At 60.6% G+C, this 18,869-nt stretch overlaps 1 protein-coding gene across 1 annotated transcript; it reads right to left on the minus strand.

The window, feature by feature from the left end:
• Positions 1 to 604: 604 nt before the first annotated feature.
• On the minus strand, positions 605 to 17,791 carry Bcan (brevican). Its single transcript, XM_046421901.2, has 14 exons — positions 17,662 to 17,791; positions 12,989 to 13,099; positions 12,072 to 12,446; positions 11,656 to 11,830; positions 11,299 to 11,426; positions 10,633 to 10,926; positions 8,762 to 8,995; positions 7,368 to 7,985; positions 4,160 to 4,267; positions 3,563 to 3,721; positions 2,779 to 2,861; positions 2,289 to 2,433; positions 1,446 to 1,636; positions 605 to 1,126 (listed from the first exon to the last, which is right to left on the minus strand). The coding sequence occupies exons 2-14, from the start codon at positions 13,077 to 13,079 to the stop codon at positions 1,004 to 1,006; spliced, it is 2,724 nt and encodes a 907-aa protein (XP_046277857.1). The 5' UTR covers positions 13,080 to 13,099; positions 17,662 to 17,791; the 3' UTR covers positions 605 to 1,003.
• Positions 17,792 to 18,869: the final 1,078 nt, after the last annotated feature.

Below are 18,869 nucleotides of genomic sequence, written 5' to 3' on the forward strand. Positions count from 1 at the left end.
CCCTCCGCCGCCAACTACCCGCCTTCCCCGCCCCGGAAGAATAGGAAAGAAAGCCCGCAGCGCCCCCTGGCGGCCTCATGGGACTCTTCACACATCGCCAGCCTTTGTCCACTCACGCATGCGCACACGGCTCTCTCGGAGCATTCGCAGCGCCCTCTGCAGTCCACACAGGTTATTACGCAGAGTCCTGCCCACAAGAGGACTGGGGGCTCTTCGCCGCCCTTACCTTGGTCTCCTAGTTCCTGCATCTGTGTCTTCCCGGCTGGAGCAAGCCTTCCTGCCATTTAACCTCCACTTCACCTCACTCAGACCGCCCGCCACCCCAGAGTAGCCCCAGAAGCTGCCTTCCTCTCCGGACCTCAGCTCGTCCTCCTCCCCCGAGTGAACCAAACATCGTCATTCTGAGCCACTCCTGCTGTCCCCACCCCTTTGGCTTCTTTCACTGCGTGAATGTTTGCTGGGCATCTGGTCTGTGCCGGGCACTGCTCTGCCCTTGACATGGCGGGGACCTCTCCAACCTCTAGAAGTGAATATCCAGGATGCTTTATTTTATGAGCCCTGCCCCCCCTGCCCCCCACAAAGCAGCATCAACACTTCTTGGGGATGAAACGTCTTTATTTCCTGCTGGCTTTACAGGTATTCCATCCTGCAAATCATTTCCTTGGAAAATCAAGAATGAGCGGGCACAGTGCCCTTTAGAAAAATGGAGGGGCCAGGGTAGCTGGCAGGGAGAGGGCAGTTGAGGCACTTAGGGACTGACCCGTTGCCCTGAGGGGGAAACCTGAAGCCCAGGCCCATCTTGCAGGGGGAAGAGGGCCTGGGCTGGACTGGGCCTGGGCTGGGCCTGGGCTGGGCTGGAGGCCCCCAGGTATTTCCCAGAAGCCCTCCAGGCTGTCACCTGGGCTCCAGCTCCACCCTCTCATGTTTTTACTTCCTGTGGCGGGAAGAGCTCAGGGCATGAGGGACCTTGGAGGCCCGAGGGCAGTGCTGGGGACAGCAGCATTCAAGGCTTTCCCACTTGGGGACCGGGAGGAGGGCCAGAAGGGAGGGTCCACAGTGCCTTCCAGCGCCCTGGCAGGCTCCCTGGATGTCCTTCTGGGATCTTGATGGCATGCAGAGCCCGGGCCTGGGGACACACACACACACACACACACACACACTCACCCTCCACCTGGGCTCCTCTTCCTCCCCAGCCCACCCTCGGTGTGGTGTTCCTGCTCCTGGGCCCTGACCTCACCAATACTTGCCCCATTCAACCCTTAGGAGCACAGAGGGTTGAGCAGCTCAGGCACGACCCCTCCAGGGCATTCAGCCACTTCCCTCTACCACTGATCACCGAGGGGTCACTCCAATTTACACAGCCAGCTGACCGCCAGGCAGAGCTGGGATTGGAGCCCAGGGCTTCTGTTGGCCATGTCCCCCACCAGACTCCTCCTGGCACTCACAGGCCTGCGGGGCACGCAGGAGATCTGAGGGGGCTCCCAGCGACCATTCTCCTGGCAGCGAATCAGTGGCAGGTTGCGCTGAGCCAGCCCCTCGCGGCACCGATAGCGCAGCACCGTGTCCACTTCGTAGCGCAGCCGTGGGCGGCCAAACACTTGAGCCAGAGGCAGCTCCGGAGGGGGCCCACAGGACACTGCATGGGGGGCACAGTTAGGCGTTAGGAAACTTGCTCTGTGGAGGAGGGTTCCCAGAATCCTGATAGGGAGAGGAAATGAGTGGCCACAGCATTACAAAAACCACCAGGGATGATTTTTTTTTTTTTTTTTTTTTTTTGGTACCCAGGATTGAACCCAGGGGGCTTAACCACTGAGCCACATCCCCAGCCCTTTCAAAAAAATATTTTATCAAGAGACAGGGTCTGGGGATGTGGCTCAAGCGGTAGCATGCTCGCCTGACATGCGTGCGGCCCGGGTTCGCTCCTCAGCACCACATACAAACAAAGATGTTGTGTCCACTAAAAAATAAATATTAATTAAAAAAGAGAGAGAGAGAGAGACAGGATCTCACTGAGTTGCTCAGCACCTCGCTAAATTGCTGAGGCTGGCTTTGAACTCGAGATCCTCCTGCCTCAGCCTCCCCAGCGCTGGGATTACAGGCGTGTGCCACCACACCCAGCTCCCCTGGGGATTCCGAGTGGACTTATGTAATTCATTATCCACCCCATGGTCAGCCTCCTCTAGGTAGCTTTGTACCCTCCTTCTGTAAGCAATCCTGCCCCCCTCCCCCCGGAAAAGAAGGGCCACCCCTCCTGGAGGGCTTGGACCCCCCCCCTTGCCCACCCTCACCCAGGCCCATCTTGCAGGTGTAAGACAGGTGATAGTTGCAGGGCACATCACTCCATTGTCCCTCATCGTGCCACACCATGACCACGCAGTTTTCTCCAGACAGGAAGTAGCTGTCAGGCTGTCCAGGGTTCCAGTTCTCGTAGAGCTGGGCGGACGGAGGTGTGAAGAGCCACCGCACCGTGAGCACGGGGTCGGGGAGGGGCAGAGGACTGGGGAGGGTTGGGAGGGACCCCAGGGGAGGGAAGGCTAAGGGTCTGGGGGTTGGAGACACCCGGAGAGGGAATAAGGGGCTTTGGGAGAGGGAGAATGGGAGCCAGGGAGAGGAGAGAGGGACCTAAGGAGGGGAGGCGGCCCGGGAGAAGAAGGAGGGGGCCTGGGAAGGGAAAGGCCATCAGAAAAGGAAGGGGCGGAGGTGGGTGACTGCTGGCGGAGGCCAGGCGTGCTTCGAGGAATGAACCAGAGGGCGTGAGGGCCAGCCGAGGCCTCTCACCAGAGGGACGCCGTCCGACCACAGGAAGTCGCCTTCAATGGTCCTGTCATTGAGCCCGATCCACTGGTACTCCCGGTATCGATCTGGGGAAGAGCCGCCGGAGACGGGGCGTGCGGTGAGCGGCACTGCCAGCAGATGGCGCAGATTCCCTGTTACCGGGTGGCCTGCGGGGAGTCCTTGCAGAAATCCCAAACCCACGCCCTCCCCCGGTTTGGCTTTTTGTTTTGTACCCGGCGCTAAGGAACGGAACCTAGGGACTCGCGTCCTGCGCAACCTCTCTACCACCGAGTTGCATCCCCAGGCCCTCGCTATTTTCTTTTTTGTCTCTTTCTTGGGGACTGAACCCCAGGGCACTCTATCATGTACATGTGAACAACAACACCAGCTCTTTTAATTTTTCATTTTGGGACAAGGTGTCGGTAAATTGCTGAGGCTGACCTCGAATCAGCGATCCTCCTGCCTCAGCCTCCTAAATAGCTAGGATTACAGGCGTGCGCCACCGAGCCTGGCCTATCGTTGTTTTCTTTTTTGATCCCTCCAACCCCGGCACAAGTGCCGGAGTGAGGGCAGAGAGCGGGGTGGGGGCTGATACAGGTGTAAGTTCCTGTGGAACCCCAGCCTTCCCCTTCTTGAAGCCCCCCGGCCTACGCGTAGAGCGGGAAGGAGAGAGAAGGAAACCGTGAATGAACAATGGCTGAATGAGGGCAGCCAAGTGATGAGTGTGTCAATCACGAGTGTGTGCGAGGCGATGGCGAAGGTCCCCTCCCGCCCGGCCCCAGCCCACTGTTGATGAAGTCCTGCTCCTCGGGCGTGCTGATGCTGGCCAGGTGCGCGCCGTACATCCGGCACTGGGTCTCCGCCTCCTCCCAGCTCCTTCGCGTGGAGAAGTGCCTGTAGCAGGCGCCCTGGAAGGCGTCCCAGCCCGGGCTGCAGAAGCGGAGGCCTGGGGCACAGAGGGACAGACATCTTAGGCCAGAGGACCCGGAACGCAGCGAGGTCAGATCTGCAGGCGAGGGACACGCCTTCTCCCTGCGCCGCAGACCGCAAGGGGCGGGACCGGAGGGCGGTGCCAAGAAGCTAGCTGGGAATGAGGGGGTCCTAGGCATGGGTATCGGTGTCTTCTCCAAGAGACAGGGACCATGAGTGTCTGCAATGCTCCATCCTAGAGAATTCGGCTGTCCTCCCTTCCATGGAGGAGGGCAGGTGGCAGTGTGCCTCCAAGAGCGACAAATGGAGAACAGGGCTCAGAAAAGTTGTGTCCCCAGGCCTAAAGCGGGGACTCATGGCCCAAACTCATGCCCTCCCTCTGCCCTTCAGCACTAGCATATTGGGGCAGGGTCCAGGCTTCAGGTATGCCCCCCGCCTCCCTCAACACACTCACCAACATCGCACAGGTCCCCCCCATAGCCAGGCAGACACAGGCAGCGGACCCCCTCCTCCTCCTCCAAGCATGTCCCACCATTGTGGCAGGGGCTGGGGACACAGTCACCTGAGAGGGGGAAAGAAGTGAGGCGGGGGAGCAGGGGAGCACACCCATGCAGTCTGAGCCCTCGGGGGGAGGTCCAGGGGGTCCCCCAATCTTGACCTTCCTGTCTTGGGAGTTGAACGTGGTCCCTGGAGCCAGCTTCTGGTCACAGCCCAGCTCTGAATCCTGGGGCTCTTCCTCCCCTTTCCTCCTGCCCTTCCCTGAGCTCATCACTGACTCAGCCTGTGCAGGCCACTGTCATGTCCACCTATGTGGGCCCAGTCCAGGAGGGCCCGAGGGGAAGCAGCCAGGAAGGCTCCAGAGTCACTATGAGGAAGATCCTGGGCTGTCAGTTGTGCAACACTGGGCGGGTCATTTCCTCTCTCTAGGCCCCTTATCTTTGTGCCAGGCCCCAGCAGACTTCTGTATAGTCTAGGTGGGCCACTGGGTGGGACTGCAGAGACCACCAGCAGCAGTGGGTGTGGCCTCCCTGGACTGTCCCTGGCACCTGATATGGGTGTGGTCCAGGTGACTGCTAACCATTCTCCCTGATGTCCACTGGGCAGAACCTTCCAGCCCAGAAGTGGCCAGTGGAGATCCAGCCCATTCTCTGCCCTCCCCACCCGCACCATCGCAGGCATCTTGGGCCAGAGGATCCCAAAACCCAGAGGGGCGAAGGCTGCCCACTGAAAGGGGCGGGACTAGGCAACCTCTTTGCCCCCCTTCTTGTCTCACCCAGACTTTCCCCCCTTACCAGCCTCCACTTCTGGTCTTCTGTAGAGTCTCTAGCCTGACCCATCTGGCCCCCTTTTCAGCTCCCCCTCTTCCAGGCAGTCCTCTTAGGCTAACATGCTGCCCTGAAGGCTTCCGGTTTGGTTTGGGGATCTGGCTGCACTTGGCCAAGTCACCTGCCTTCTCTAACTCTCTAGATCCTGGGGTGCAAGGTGGCTGCTCGTAGGTCCAGCCCGGGTGCTGGCTACTGTCAGTTTCTACTCCTTTCTGACCCACAGGACCCAGGGGACGACGGTTCCACAGACCACCAGTGCTTGCAGCCATGACAGGAGGTAACCACATTGAAGCCCAGGCCCACAGTGCTTCACACTGACCGGCCTGCGGTGTCCACTGCCTGGTGGGGTTTGGAGCAGGGACTGGGGAGAAGCTGGAGTTGATTCAAAGAATTATACTGGGATGACCTTGAATCAGCTTCTCCAGCGCCTCTCCCTCCCTGTCTCCCCTCCTGCCAGTAGATGCTGCCCAGCTGGTCACGCCGCCCCTCCCCCACAGGCGTTTCATTTCATCCCTTAAGTGCCAGACCCAACAGAGAGGCATCCTGGCCACCTCCTGTGCCTCACGCTCTCCCGCTGCGCCTGCTCTCCCCTCGGCTTCCCGTCCAGCCTTCCAAGCTGGGGAACAGGACCATCTCTGGTCCGGCCCCACAGGCCACAGCTCCTAGCCCTGGCTGTGACTGCAGGACCTGAGCCCAGGGTACAGACTCAGGTGAAAGGACGTGTCTTGGGGCTTTCTCTCCTTCCTGCCTCCCCCTCTCTGAGGCCAGCTACAGTATACGCCTGAAAGCTTGGCCTTTCCTCTTGTTGCAATAGCAGGTCTGGGGACCGCTTGCTCCCCCTCCAGCTGGGGTAACTTAAGAAACTGAAGAGACCCCCCCCCCGTGGTCTTTTCCCACCAAACCCTTTCCTTACCCTGCAGAGGGCCCAACTCCAGGGCCAGCTGAGCAGAAAGCCCACAGCTGAAATGGGTGAGCCCGGCTTGATGCTGGGGTCCTGAGCCCACCCTGGACCTTCTAGGAGGGGGGCCCGGTTCTGGCCCAGCCTTCTCCACGAGCCTGCACTGGGGATCTGAACCTTCTGTGACAGGTGGGCTTCTCCCAGACCCCCGAACCTAACTTCCCGCTCCTTCTCCCTCCACATTCCTCCTCTAGCATCTTCTCCAGGGTGGGAGACTCTGAGATCCTCTGGGTTCGGGGAGGGGAAACCATTCTTCCACTTCCTGGGGGCAGGGGTGGTTATTAGTGCAGGGGTTAGTGGAGGGGAGGGGCGGCAGCAGCTGGAGTTAGACAGTGTCTCCTGCTGAGATGTGGGGGTGGGGCTGAGAGGCCAGGGCACCTGAAGGCCAAGGAGCTGGCCCTATGGTTTCTCGATCAATACTCTCGACAGGAGCCACCCAAGTGGACCAAAAATGAATAGAAATGCTCATCGCACTGCCCCAGGCTGTGGGGTCTCTCCCCATCAGGAGTGAGGGACCACAGCTCTCAGTACCCCTGCAGATGGACAGCTGAGCGCTTCTCTGGGGCCATGCGTACAGTCAAATCTGGGATGTCAGCGGTCAAGAGGGGGAGTGTAGACAGGTGTGAGGAGGAGCTGGGGGGCAGCAAGGGGCGGTTAGACCATGAGGACAGGAAAGCCTGGAGCCGGAAGAAGAGACCAGGAGACACAGAGAGGCCGCGACCCGGAGCCAAAGAGATGCTCCCGACACAGAAGCATGGGGTAAGAAGGGTGGGCAGCTTCAGAGGGAGACAGGGGGCCGAAGTTTGGTTACAAAGCAGTTTAATAGAGATTTATTTCCAAGGCTTGTTTTCCATGAAACAGTCGAAAAAAAAAATACTTCACAGAAGTAGTCGCTTAAGGCTCTGTAGGGGGAGGGCTCTCCTGGACCCCAGAGGGCGAAGGGCAGGGCTGGACTCCCAGGCTTCCCTGAGATCAGTGGGAGGTGACTAAAGGGGTCAGCACGGGAAAGGGGTCGGGAGGGAGCAGAGGAAGCAGGCCTGACCCCAAAGAATGCCATGGGTGACCAGGGCATCCTGAAGAGGCATGAGGAGGTACTGCGGGTCAGTGAGATGTGAGTCACAAGTAGAGGTCCCCAGGACAGAAGGGTCACGGGTGGTCAGTAGTGGGGCCGGGGTCACAGGGTGAGGACTCAGAGAGCTGGGATGGAAGTCACCAGGTGGGGTATCCGAGATAGGAGACCAACAGGGAAGAGAACGAGGAGAGTCAGGACAGGAGAGTCGGGGACGAGGGGGATTAAAGGACCCCGGGTCGGGTGATCCCGAGCTGCAGGAGGGGGAAAGGGAGAATCACTAGGAAGCTCGAGCCCTGGGCAGAGTTACCTGATGAGGGGGCCACGGCCACTCCGCCTCGGCTGGCGCCATCAGTGGGCAGCACCGGCTGGGCCTGCACCGAGGTCCCTGCGGGGATGGTTATCCCAGAGTCCTCTTCAGAGGGGGCTTCCAGCTCCCCGGTGGCCTCGGGGGCCTGTGTGGCTGGAGGCAGGGAGGTGGCATCCTCGGAGCTCCCTGTCTCTTCGCTCTCTCCTCGAGGGACCTCAGGTAGCTCAGGACCCTCGATTTCCTCCCCAACCAGAGTGGAAGGTGGTGGGGACGCCAGGGTCCCCTCCCTGGGAGTGGGCAGAGTCTCGGTAGGCGGTCCACGGGCCCTTGGAGGCCTGGGAGTTTCTGACTGTCCCTCGGGAGGTGGAGATGCTCCGGGCTGCAGGACTGCCCTTGCTGGCGGGGAGGCCTGGGACAGCGAGTCCTCCGCTTCTGGCTCAGTGGGGACAGGGCTGCTGAACTCGCTGGGCCAGGCCCATAGGTCCTCGTCCTCCACCGCCTCCTCTTCCTCCTCCTCCTCTGCCTCTTCTTCGTCCTCGTATCTCTCTTCTTCCTCCAACATCTGGTCTTCCTCGTCAGAGGACCCGGTGGGCGGTACAACGGATTGGGTTTCAAATTCTGGGCCAAGAACAGAGTTCAGCACCAGGGACAGCGCCCCACAGCCTTGTGGGAGGAAGGACAGGTAGGGAAGAAGGGGGGGGGGCTGGGGAAAGCGGGTGGGGGAGAGCCTGGCCTGGGGAGGGCTGGTGTGTGTTCCACACAGGGGGACTTCAACCTGAGCTCCACTATTAGGGCATTTTTGTTTGTTTGGTTTTTGGTCCCTGGGATTGAACCCTGGGACGTTTAACCCCTGGGCCACCTCCCAGCCCTGTTTTCCATTTCATTCAGTGACAGGGTCTCATTGAGTTGCTTAGGGCCTCTCACTGAGTTGCTGAGGCTGGCTTTGAACTCGCCATCCTCCTGCCTCAGCCTCCTGAGTCGCTGGGATCACAGGTGCGCACCGAGTACCCGGCTGTTGAAGCCATATTTAAGAAGGGCTGCGAGCTGTCATGAGCTCAGGAAAACAGGGCGGTTGTGTCCCCCTCTTCTAGTCTGTCAATCCTCTGTTTTGGGTAGGAAAGGCAAGGAGGGACCAACGGAGGGACAACTCTCTTTCCCAGGGGCAGCCCCTTACATCTCTAGCCCCAGAGTCCAGGGTGGAGTTGAGCAGAAAAGCAACATTCAGGAGAGGGACAGGGCAGGGACAGGGGCGAGGCCACGTACCACTAAGCCCAGAAAGGACAGGACCAACTCATGGCAGCTGTGACCCCAGCATCTACCTGGGCTGTGCCCCTCTGCCCTCAGCCTCTCTGAGGTGGCATCATCTCCCCAGGGTTAGGGGACGTTTGAGTTACCTAGGAGGGTCCTGGGGGCCTCGGCCGGGTCCTCTGGAGTGGAGCTTCCGCCTCCTCCATCCTCCATGACGGGAACGGAGTAGATGGCGCCACGGGACTCACTCTCCACAGCCTCCGGAGGCAGCTGCAGTTCCTCCAGGGTCTCTGTCACTGTGACGATGGCCTCTAGTCCATCAGAGCCTGGGTCAGAGGCTGGGTGGGAGACCTCGGGCGTGGCAGAGGGCTGGGCAGCGTCTGGCAGGAGGAAAAGTCCAATGGGTGGCTGAACAGACCCTGGGCCCCCCAGGGTCGCGGTCTGCAGGCAAGGGCTCTGGGTTAGCCTGTCCGACACCCCGGGATTTTCTCAGTTCTCTCAAAAATTCTCCATGGAGGGTCCAAGGGGCAGCACCCACAACATTGTCACCAATTCCCCAAGTGTTCATCAGGTGCCTACTGGGTGTCAGGCTAAGCCTTCTCCTGGGCATGGAGGACCCAGTGCAGAGTCAAATGGCAAGCTTTCTGCCCTCGAGGGGACTTACACTCTAGATACAGACGAGAAACAGATACGCACAATTATAAGGATGCCATATAAAGGACAATTGAGCGGGACTAGAAGACAGTGATGGGAAGTTCTGTGCCGGAAAGACCCAGGTGAGAGCTGAACCCTTGAGTGAGGGGATGGAGGTGGAAGAACGGATGGGAGGGTCTCAGCGCCTTGAGACCCTGGTCTTGGATTAAGGTGCCAGTCATCCTATGTTTTTTTGTACTGAGGATTTAATCTCGGGTGCTTTGCCACTGAGCCACATCCCCAGCCCTTTCTTTTCTTTTTTTTTAATTTTGAGACAGAGTATCACTAAGTTGCTTAGGGCCTTGCTAAATTTCAAAGTCTGGCCTTAAACTTGAGATCCTCCCGTCTCAGCCTCTGGAGCTGCTGGGATTACAGGCATGACCCACCACGCCTGGTGAGATATTTGAAATGGAACGGGACAGGCTCCAACCCCCTGGTACAGGAGGAACATTTGACAGTCACTACCTGAGGATCTGAGCATTGAGACAAGAGGGCAAAGGAAGGGCCATGTCTCTGGGGCACCCGCTGTTTTCAAGTATCCAGAGGTTTGGGACGGATCACCTCATCCTCTGGGGAAGGGGACTGAGAGCAGAAATCCAAGGAAGCAAAGGGCCAAGAAAAGTCCTGAGGGCTGGTCTGTGTCCAGCCAGGTGGCAAAAGGCCAGTGCGTCCCTGTCCTCGCCACCTGCCCCAGTGAGCCTCGCTCCACGGGACCAGAAAACCCCGTCTCTGGGGCCTGTGCTCCACCGGCTCCCACTGGGGCCTTCCTCCCCTTCCTCCCTGCTCCTCCTCCTCCATCTCCGCCTCCTGCTTCTTCCTGGAGAGAGGTTCTGGCTCATAACTGCGCCCAACTGTCCTTGAGGCGCTGCTTCCTGTGGGGGAGGGGATCCTCCGTCCATCACTATCTGGTGGCTGAAGCTCTGACTCCTCTAAGCTGCGGTTCTAGAACCCTTCTGGAGGCCTTGGGTTAGCAGGAAGAAGAGGAGCAGATGGTTTTCATTGGATGCAGAGGCTGTCAGTCATCTCTGCTCTGCCAATAAGCAGACAGGAAACGAGAAAGTATGCCGCAGCCTAACGCGGAGAGGCCAATGTGAAACTGGAGGAGACAGGCGGGGACTAGTGTTGGGAAGGCAACGGCTAAGGGTGGCCACTCCCTGGGGCCACGTAGTGGAGGGAGACCACACCAGGGGAGCCCAGGAGTCCTGGCTGAGAAGCTGGGGACCAGGCCAAAGACCCAGGAGAAGAGCTTTGGCTGAGGCTGGGGCAGGACTTCCAGGCTCGCCCTGGTCCCTGAGGGCGCCCCACTCGGTGGGCAGGGGCTCACCTCGGAAGCAGTAGACGTTGAAGCGGCTGTGCTGGTTGGGGAAGCCGGTCTGGTTGGGGAAGAGGAAGAGGGTCTTGACGCCGGGCAGGCCCCCGCCACAGCGCTGGCTGGGTGTGACGATGGGGTAGCGCACACTGCCGTCGGCCAGCCAGCCCGGGCTGCAGCGGTCCAGGCCACCATCCCAGGCCGCGTAGAGCTGGCCCGTGGTGGCGATCTCGGCGCCCCGCTCCCGGCAGTAGGCCCGCGCCTCCTCCAGCGTCAGCTTGTCTGGAGGGGCACCGAGGAAGAGTTCTCCTAGGGACAAGAGGAGGCAGGGTCACCGGCGGTCAGTGGACACTTCTACCCTGGACGCCCACGGGACCCTGAGCAAGCTTCTCCAGGCTTCTGTCCCCTGGTGTGTGGTCAGCCACCCCACCTTAGAGGATCAAAGTCTGGAAGATCCTCAGGATGGAGATTAGGGCTCAGGGGAACCTGGCCCCACTTCCTCCTTCTGCAGACAGTCATGCACGGGGTTTACAGAGAGGGACACTGATGTCTCCTTACCCCGCCTGCCTCCCTGCCTTGGGAAATACATGAGGGACAATAAGGCCCTGTGCAGGCGCAGGAGGACCTATGGGCGATGCTGGAGAAGGGACTTGTCCCCGGGGAGCCCTCAGTTCCAATCACCGTTCAGGTCTTCAGCGTAACAGTAGACGTCGTAGAGGTCCTCTGGGTCCACCACTCCGTAGTTCCGGACCCCTGGGAAGCCGTCCATGTCTCCATAGCAGGCCTCGCGGGGGGTCTGGATGGGGTACCTGGGACGGGAGGGCAGAGGGTGAGCAGGTGCCTCTGCCCTGGAGCCAGCCTCCATGCGCCCTGCTCAACCATGGCCCTCTCGGTGCAGGGCTGCCAGCCCAGCTCTGCAGGGAAGCAGGTCCTCTCCCGCCCTCCTCGGACCAGCCTCCTTCCCCAGAGGCCAGGAGCTTGGTGCCTCCAGCTGCTGCAGAACCGGAGGCCACGGCCTGGGTCACAGCCCCCGCGCACCTCACGGTCTGGTCCGACAGCCAGCCAGCGTCACACTGCTCATAGCCCCCCAGGTAGGCGGCGTAGAGCTGCTCCGGGGTGGCGATGCGGGCTCCAATTCGGGCACAGGCTTCCTGGGCCACGGCAAAGGAGAAAGCATAGCGGGCAGAGCCCTCCCGGTAGAGGAAGACGACCCCTGAGGGCAGAGAGGACCTGAGCCAGGTGATCACCCAGTACGCTGACCCCCATCCCCCAGCCTCCTGGTGCACAAACCAGGGGTAAAATCCAAATTGCTCTCACTCTACAGCATGAGAGACTTAAGTTAGACGGGGCAGATTTCCTTCACCTGGCCCTTTTTCCAACTCAGACTGCGGGCTCCCCAGAGCAGGAGTCTTTGCCTCCCTCCCTCCCACATCCTCTGGGCCGCGCACTCTTACCTTTGACCTTGACCTCCACGGCGTCGCTGCTGTCGTCGATGCCCTGCTGGACCTCGCAGCGGTAGATGCCCGAGTCGTTGGGCCGCAGCTCGCTCAGCACCAGGGACACGTCGGTGAGCGACGCGGGGTAGGCGGGCAGCGCCACGCGGAACCGGTAGGCCTCGCTCACCTTGACGCGCAGCCCCCGCGCCACCAGCACCTCGGCCTCGCGGCCCCCGGACAGGAAGGTCCACTTGACCCGCGGGGACCCCGGCGCCGCCCTGCGGCTCGGCGGCGGCCGCAGGTAGTGGACGTGGCACGGGATGGTGAGGTCGCCGCCCAGCACCCCCCGCAGCGGCGCGGTGCGGGCGATACGCACGCGGAAGGCGCGGTCCTCTGTGGGCGGGAGGGACGCGGTGCTGGACCGGACCCTCGGGCGCAGTCCCCACTCCGCCACCTGCAGTCCCCCCTCCATCCCAGCACCCCGGCTGGCTGGACCGGGTCCTGCTGCCCTGACTCTAGGTCCTCCAGGACCGTCCCTTAGGGTCCCCCGATGCCACCCCAGGGTCCTCACGCTGCACCCCAAGGTCCTCCAACCAGGACGCCTGAGGCCTTCAGCTTCCCAGACTACCTGGCCTCTCCCCTTCAAGGTTAACTCCAATTCCGCTCCTTTCTGCCTCCAGATCCACTCATCCTGCCCCAGCCTCCCCCTCTGTCCTCCACTCAGAGGCCCTCAGCCTCGCCCTCATGCTGCTTCCCAGCCCTGCCACCAACCAAGACCCCCCTGCCTACCAGGTCTACCCGCACCCTCTCCGTAGGCCCCCTATTTGACCTCCTCCCCAAGCCCCCCAAGGCTGGAGGCAGTTGTTAGGGTTGAAAAGAAACCAGCCTCTACCGCAGGGGACAGAGGGAAAGCAACCCCAAGCAGGGATGCTCACCTGAGCTGTCCCCTTCCAGGACATCAGCGAGGGCTGCAGGGACCTGGGTCAGGGCCAGGGCTGTCAGCAGGCCTGCCAGGAGTGAGGCCATGCTGCAGGCTGGTGAAGATACTAGAGGAGGAAAGATGGAGTTAGACTTCAGGATGGACTTCCCCTGTCTGACTGCCACACCCAGCTCTGGAGGTAGACCGCGTCTGCAGCACCATCAACTCTGTGTCTGGTCCCTGTCCCCTTGCCAAGGGATTCCTCCTCAGAGCCAAGGTCTTCCTCCTAGTCAACACTGTGTGACCTGAGCCAAGTTCCTTGCTCTCTCTGGGCTTTTTTTCTTACTGTGAAAACAGCATTATTAACTCCCACTTCATTAGCTGCACTGAGCCTTGGGCTTTGTGAGAGCTTTATATTAAACAACCAGCTGTGTCGGCGACGGTGGTGCAGGCCTAGAATCCCAGCCACTTGGGAAGCTGGGGCTGGAAGACCACAAGTTCAAAGCCAGCCTCAGCAATTTAGAGAGGCCTTGTCTCAAAATAATAAATAAAAAGGGCTGGGGGGCTGGGAGGGGCGGGGTCGTGGCTCAGTGGTGGAGCGCTTGCCTGGCATGTGTGAGGCACAGGGTTCCATTCTCAGCACCACATATAAATATACGAATAAAATAAAGGTCCATCAACATCAAAAAATATATTTAAAAAAAGGGGCTGGGAATGTGGCTCAGTGGTTAAGCACCCCTGGGTTCAATTCCTGGTATCTGCCCCACCCCCAACAAAAACAGGTGGCACATGCTTGTAATCCCAGCCACGCAGGAGGCTGAGGCAGGAGGATCAGGACTTCAAAGCCAGCCTCAGCAACTGAGGGAGGCCCTAAGCAACTCAGTGAGACATTGTCTCTAAATAAAAAATATAAAAAGGGCTGAGGATGTGGCTCAGTGGTTAAGTGCCCCTGGGTTCAATCCCCAGTTCCAAGAACGTAAAAGAACCCCTGTATCAATGCACAGCATGAGGCACACAGTAGGAGCTTAGTAAATCCTTATAACATGAATGGTGAATGCTAGTATACAGTTGGCCTTCCCTATCCATGGGTTCCGTATCTGTGCATTCAACCAACTGCAGATCAAAATATTCAGGAAAACCTGCCTGCACTGAACACGTACAGATCTTCTTGTCATTATCTCCTGAGCAGCGCAGTGTGACCACTGTTTCTGTTGAACTGGGAAGTGTAAGAAGTCCGGAGATGACTTAGAACCACAAGAGGTTGTACACAGGTCATATGCACATAGTAGGCCACTTTATATAAGGGACCTGAGCCTCTGCAGAGTTTGGTATTCATGGCGGGTGCAGAGGCTCCCAGACCAATGCCCCCCCCATTCTGGCAATAGTACTTAGAACTCCACCTGCCCTCCCAGTGCCACGTGCCTCCCTTGAACCAGAGCCTCCTCTTCCCATAGGACCCCTCCAACTTCTCCTGCCCACTCCTTCCTCCCTTGTACCATACCCACCTGGCCTCCTCCAGGAAGGCCTCCTAGACTGAACCTGGGCAATGCACAGATTCTCCCCAGCCCAGCCCCTCCTCTTCCTCTGTGTGGGTGTTTTCCTTTAGGTTTTTGTGCAGGGGATTAAATCCAGGGCACCCCACCATGGAGCTACATCCTCAGGTCTATCTAGTGACCTGTGCATAAGGGTCTCGCTAAGTGGTTGAGGGTCTTGCTAAGTTGTCCAGGCTGGCCTCAAAGTTTCGATCCTCCTGCCTCAGCCTCCTGAGCTCCTGGGATTCCAGGCGTGGGCCACCGTGTCCAGCCAGCCCCCTGTCCCCTCCCTCTGCTCTGCAGGCCTGTCACCCTCGGACCCCCCCTTCCCCTCGGCCCTCCCTCTTCCTCCCAGCCATTCCTTTCTGCCTGGCGCGGGCTTTCCCACCGGATCTCCCGGCTCACAAACCAGCTGGGACAAAGCCCCCGTCTCTGCCAGTCTGGACCCCATCCAGCCTCTCCTCCCCCACCCCACCTTTTGTGAAGGCCCCAGGCTGGGGGTAGGCTAAGGGGGGGTGAGAATAAAAGGGAGCGAGCACCCCTTCCTACCCCTGGCGGTCAGACGCTCCGGAACTCAGAATCCTCTTCTAAATATCTCAAATCTTCAGAGAGGTGGAGTGGGACACTGGGAAATGGAGACTGATGCCCAGAAAGGGACGGAGCCGCCCCTAGGTCCCCAGCAAAGACAAGTCGGGCACAGGCCAGCGTGCCCTCAGGAGGGAAGGCTGCTAGTGTCCAACATCAGCTTTAAGGGTCAAGCTAGACTTAGAAGAATATGGGGACCCGCATTGGCCGAGGAAGAAGCTGATGATGCAGCAGGAGGGATGAAGGTTAGACTGCAGGCAGGACTCCTAGAGATCAGGCTTATTCTTAACTGGCTACTCACGGCCGCTCCTGGTACACTGAATGTTTAACCTCCATCTTCCCTGCCTTTTCAGGGTCTGCCTTCATACATGTCCTCTCCCTCCTGAGTCTGAACTGATGGGAAATTGTCCTCTCCTCCTGGATCCTCTCCTAGGCTCTCTGCCTCTCCTCCACTTCAACCTCTGAGCTGGTCATACTCAGGGAGGAGAGGCAGGAGGCTCAGGGCCTCTGACGGGAGGAGGTTGCTGACGGGGCCAGAGCAGGGGGTGCTGAGGCCAGCTCCGGGCTGGGGACCCTGGGCTGGAAGGGGGACCTTTTGGCGTGAGCGGCAGGGCTCACCGGTGCCAGGAGACCACGTGCCATGCATCTGAGCTGGCTGGGCCCCTCTCTCTGGTGGGAGCGGAGCTGTTCACAGACCTCGGCTCTCTGACAGGTGCCCGGAAACCCATACAGTCGAAGCCTGTCTGGGGCCAGGCCCCGGGCCACCCTCCCACCTCTGCCCCGACCGGAGGACGAGGGAAGAGGCTCTGGGGTCAGGGAGGACCCGGCTGGAACATGGAGACCTGGAGGCCAACCCACCCCATCTCTAAGAGTGGGAGTCCCAAATCAGAGGGTCCTGTTCTTGGAGAGCGCCACCTCTCCTCCCCCCAGGGTCACACGGGAGCCCTAGATTTGGATCCTGGTGTCCAGGGGCTGGGTCCCTCCCCCGCCCTCTCTGCTCCAGCCTGAGTCTCTGCCCTTGTCTTATGTCCCAAGCTGTTCAGGAACTTTCCTCCTGTTACAGGTCATTGTTGTTGACCATGGACGTCCACCTCCCACCCAGACCCGGTCCACAGGGAATCAGGAGCCGCTGCACACGTGCCAACTTGCGCGTGCGGGCACGCGGGACACCCACCACCTGCATGCTGAGTGCCCACTGGGTGGCAGTCCAAGGTCTGCTCCAGAGGACCTGAGCCCCAGCCAGCACCCAGCCAGCAGGGTCAGCAGGGAGGCATGGAGGCCAGACCTCCACCTCAGCAGGAGGGAAGCTCTCGGTCATGCCTTAGTGACTGTCTGAGGAACAACTTGTACATACACAATACCAGTGAGGCCCCGGGGGCACGATCCTGTAAATGGCCCTATTTATTGCAAGAACAACTAATAATAGTGTGAGCCACATCCCCAGCCGAGCTGTTGCAGACCCTGTGAAGTCTGAGACGTGGGGGACACCTCCTCAGAGGCAAAGTCAGCTGTAACCACACAGGCGCTGGGACCCTGTGGGTGTGCCTATTGGGAACACGGTTCAACAGGGATTGAACCCAGGAATGCATGACCACTGAGCCACCTCCCCAGCCCTTTTTAAGTTTTATTTTGAGACAGGATCTGGCTGAGTTGCTTACAGCCTCTCTGAGTTGCTGAGGCTGGCTTTGAACTCTCCATCCTCCTGCCTCAGCCTCGCGAGCCTCTGGGATTAGGGAACACCGTTTCTTGACCCGACTGGTGTTATCTGCCATCTGTGTGATGCAGATCACGGTGCCAACAAAATCAACGTCCATCCCTTGCTGGTCCTGCTAGAATCCTGAAGTTAATGGGATTGGAGGAGGGTGTGGGAATACCTGGGGCAGGAAGCCTCCAGCCCGGGCGGGTTAAGAAGGGAGGACGTGGAATCCCAGTCCCAGCCAACTGTTCCCGGGGTCCACAGGAACCAGCCCCCTCCAAGGGCCTCCGTGGATAACCTCTTTGTGCTTCCTTCAAGTAAGGAGGAGCCCAAGGTTCAAGGAGGTCGCCCAACTTGCCCAAGGTCACACAGCAAAGTAAGTGGTGGAGCTGGAAGTCCCGCTCCAGAGTGGGCGCCGCCACCACCCTGTGCTGCGCACCCTGGGGAGGTTCCCAGAAGGCGGCCGCTGCTGCCCGCGGTTCCTCCCGGGGACCCACCGCTCCTGCTTCGCCCAGGGCCAGGTGGAAGTCCTCTCCGCCTGGAGGGGCGCGCAGCGGGCAGGACAGGGGGGCGCTCCCGTTGACTGGACCCCGGGCTGCAGCCGGACCGCGAGCAGCCGTGTGCGCGGGTGTGCGCGGGTATGCAGGTGCGCGCGTGTGCGCGTGTGCGCGGTGTGCAGTGCGCGCGCCCAGGCACCGCTCAGGGCTGCGTTGGCAGCAGGAGCCGGCGCCAGGACCGCTCCCCCGACCCCGCCGGGCGCCCGGGTCTGTGAGCCGCGGCCTCCGAGGCGGGGGGCTCCGGGTGCGAGGCCGGAGGCCGGGGGACGCCCCTCGTCTCCCCTCCCACGCCCGGCGGCCAGGCTGCGGCGGCACTCACCTTCCCGGGGCCGGGTGCGGGCGGCACTGTCCAGCTCGCCGCGTCCTCCTGGGTCTCCGGGACCCACGGCCGGTCCTGCAGCCGGTGCGACTGCGGCAGGCACTGCGCGGGCGCGAGGGGAGGCCGGGCCTGCAGGACGCGCGGAAGAGGGCGCCGGCCCGCCGGGCGCCGCACAAAACCCCCTTTCTTCACCCCCCACCCGCCCCGCCCTTCTCTGGGGCCACCCCCGCCCCCTATCCCGGAACGAGAGGGGCTCGGGGTGGTCACGGGACCCGCTGCCTTCTCTGCGTCGGTTCCCGGCGGCAGCGGAGAGGGCAAGGACAAGCGAAGTAGGACATCGTTCCGGGGATAGGATGAGGACTTGGAGTAGGAAGGGAGGGCAGAAGGGGCGGGGAGGGAGCGCCAGAAGATGATGTTGTAGCTGGAGGGATGGAAGTTAGACAACTGGAGGGACTTCCCATTGGTCAAAGAGGGAAGAGGAGGGACTCAAACTTAGTAGGGAAAAGGATGAAGGATCCTGGAAAGAGCGATACCCCGCCTCCCACCCCCAAAATGGGAAGCTGTCTTTTGGAGGCAAGGATGAGGTGCAGATGACCGTGGCCGCCTCCCTGGGGATGTTCTGATTGGGCTCTGTCTCCCGCGGTGCTCCCAGAGGAGGAGCTGACTTTGCAGCTGGGGGGATGGAGGTTAGACAGCAGAATCACGGGTGAAGCAAAGCGAGTCAAGAAACCTCTAGCCGAGGGGGTGCCCGGGGCACTCTGAGCGGTGCCGCTGGTCGTGCAAACCAATGTGCACAGTCGCCGCGTTGCCGGGCGCCCAGAGCCCGCTGGCCAGGGCTGGGGCTGCTCAATGTGCAGGCGGCTGCCAAGGGGTGGGCCTGAGGCGCCAGCAGTTGTCAGGGGCTCCGCAGCGGCCAGAATACCAATGGCGCCGCCCCCGCTTCCCTCCGCTTTCCCAGGCCCTCTCCTCGGCTCCTCTCTCCCTCCCCCTCCTGGGACTCAGGGACACCCCTGGCACGGACCGCGGGCGACGGTGCCTGGATCCTCTCCTGGACACGAGGGCAGCTTTGTGACCCCCATAAAATGCAGCCGCATCCTCAAAATATTGCAAGCACAGTGGGGTGCCCACCGCAGACACAGGCTCCCACAGGCCCTGGCTCCTGCGGGACTGCACCCCAAGTCCCCCCTGGGGGTTCTGGACAGCTCCCT

Source organism: Marmota monax, unplaced genomic scaffold (assembly GCF_021218885.2).
Source record: "Marmota monax isolate L192 unplaced genomic scaffold, Marmota_monax_Labrador192_F-V1.1 WCK01_AAM20220418_F8-fsc00108, whole genome shotgun sequence".
Lineage (NCBI taxonomy): Eukaryota > Metazoa > Chordata > Mammalia > Rodentia > Sciuridae > Marmota > Marmota monax.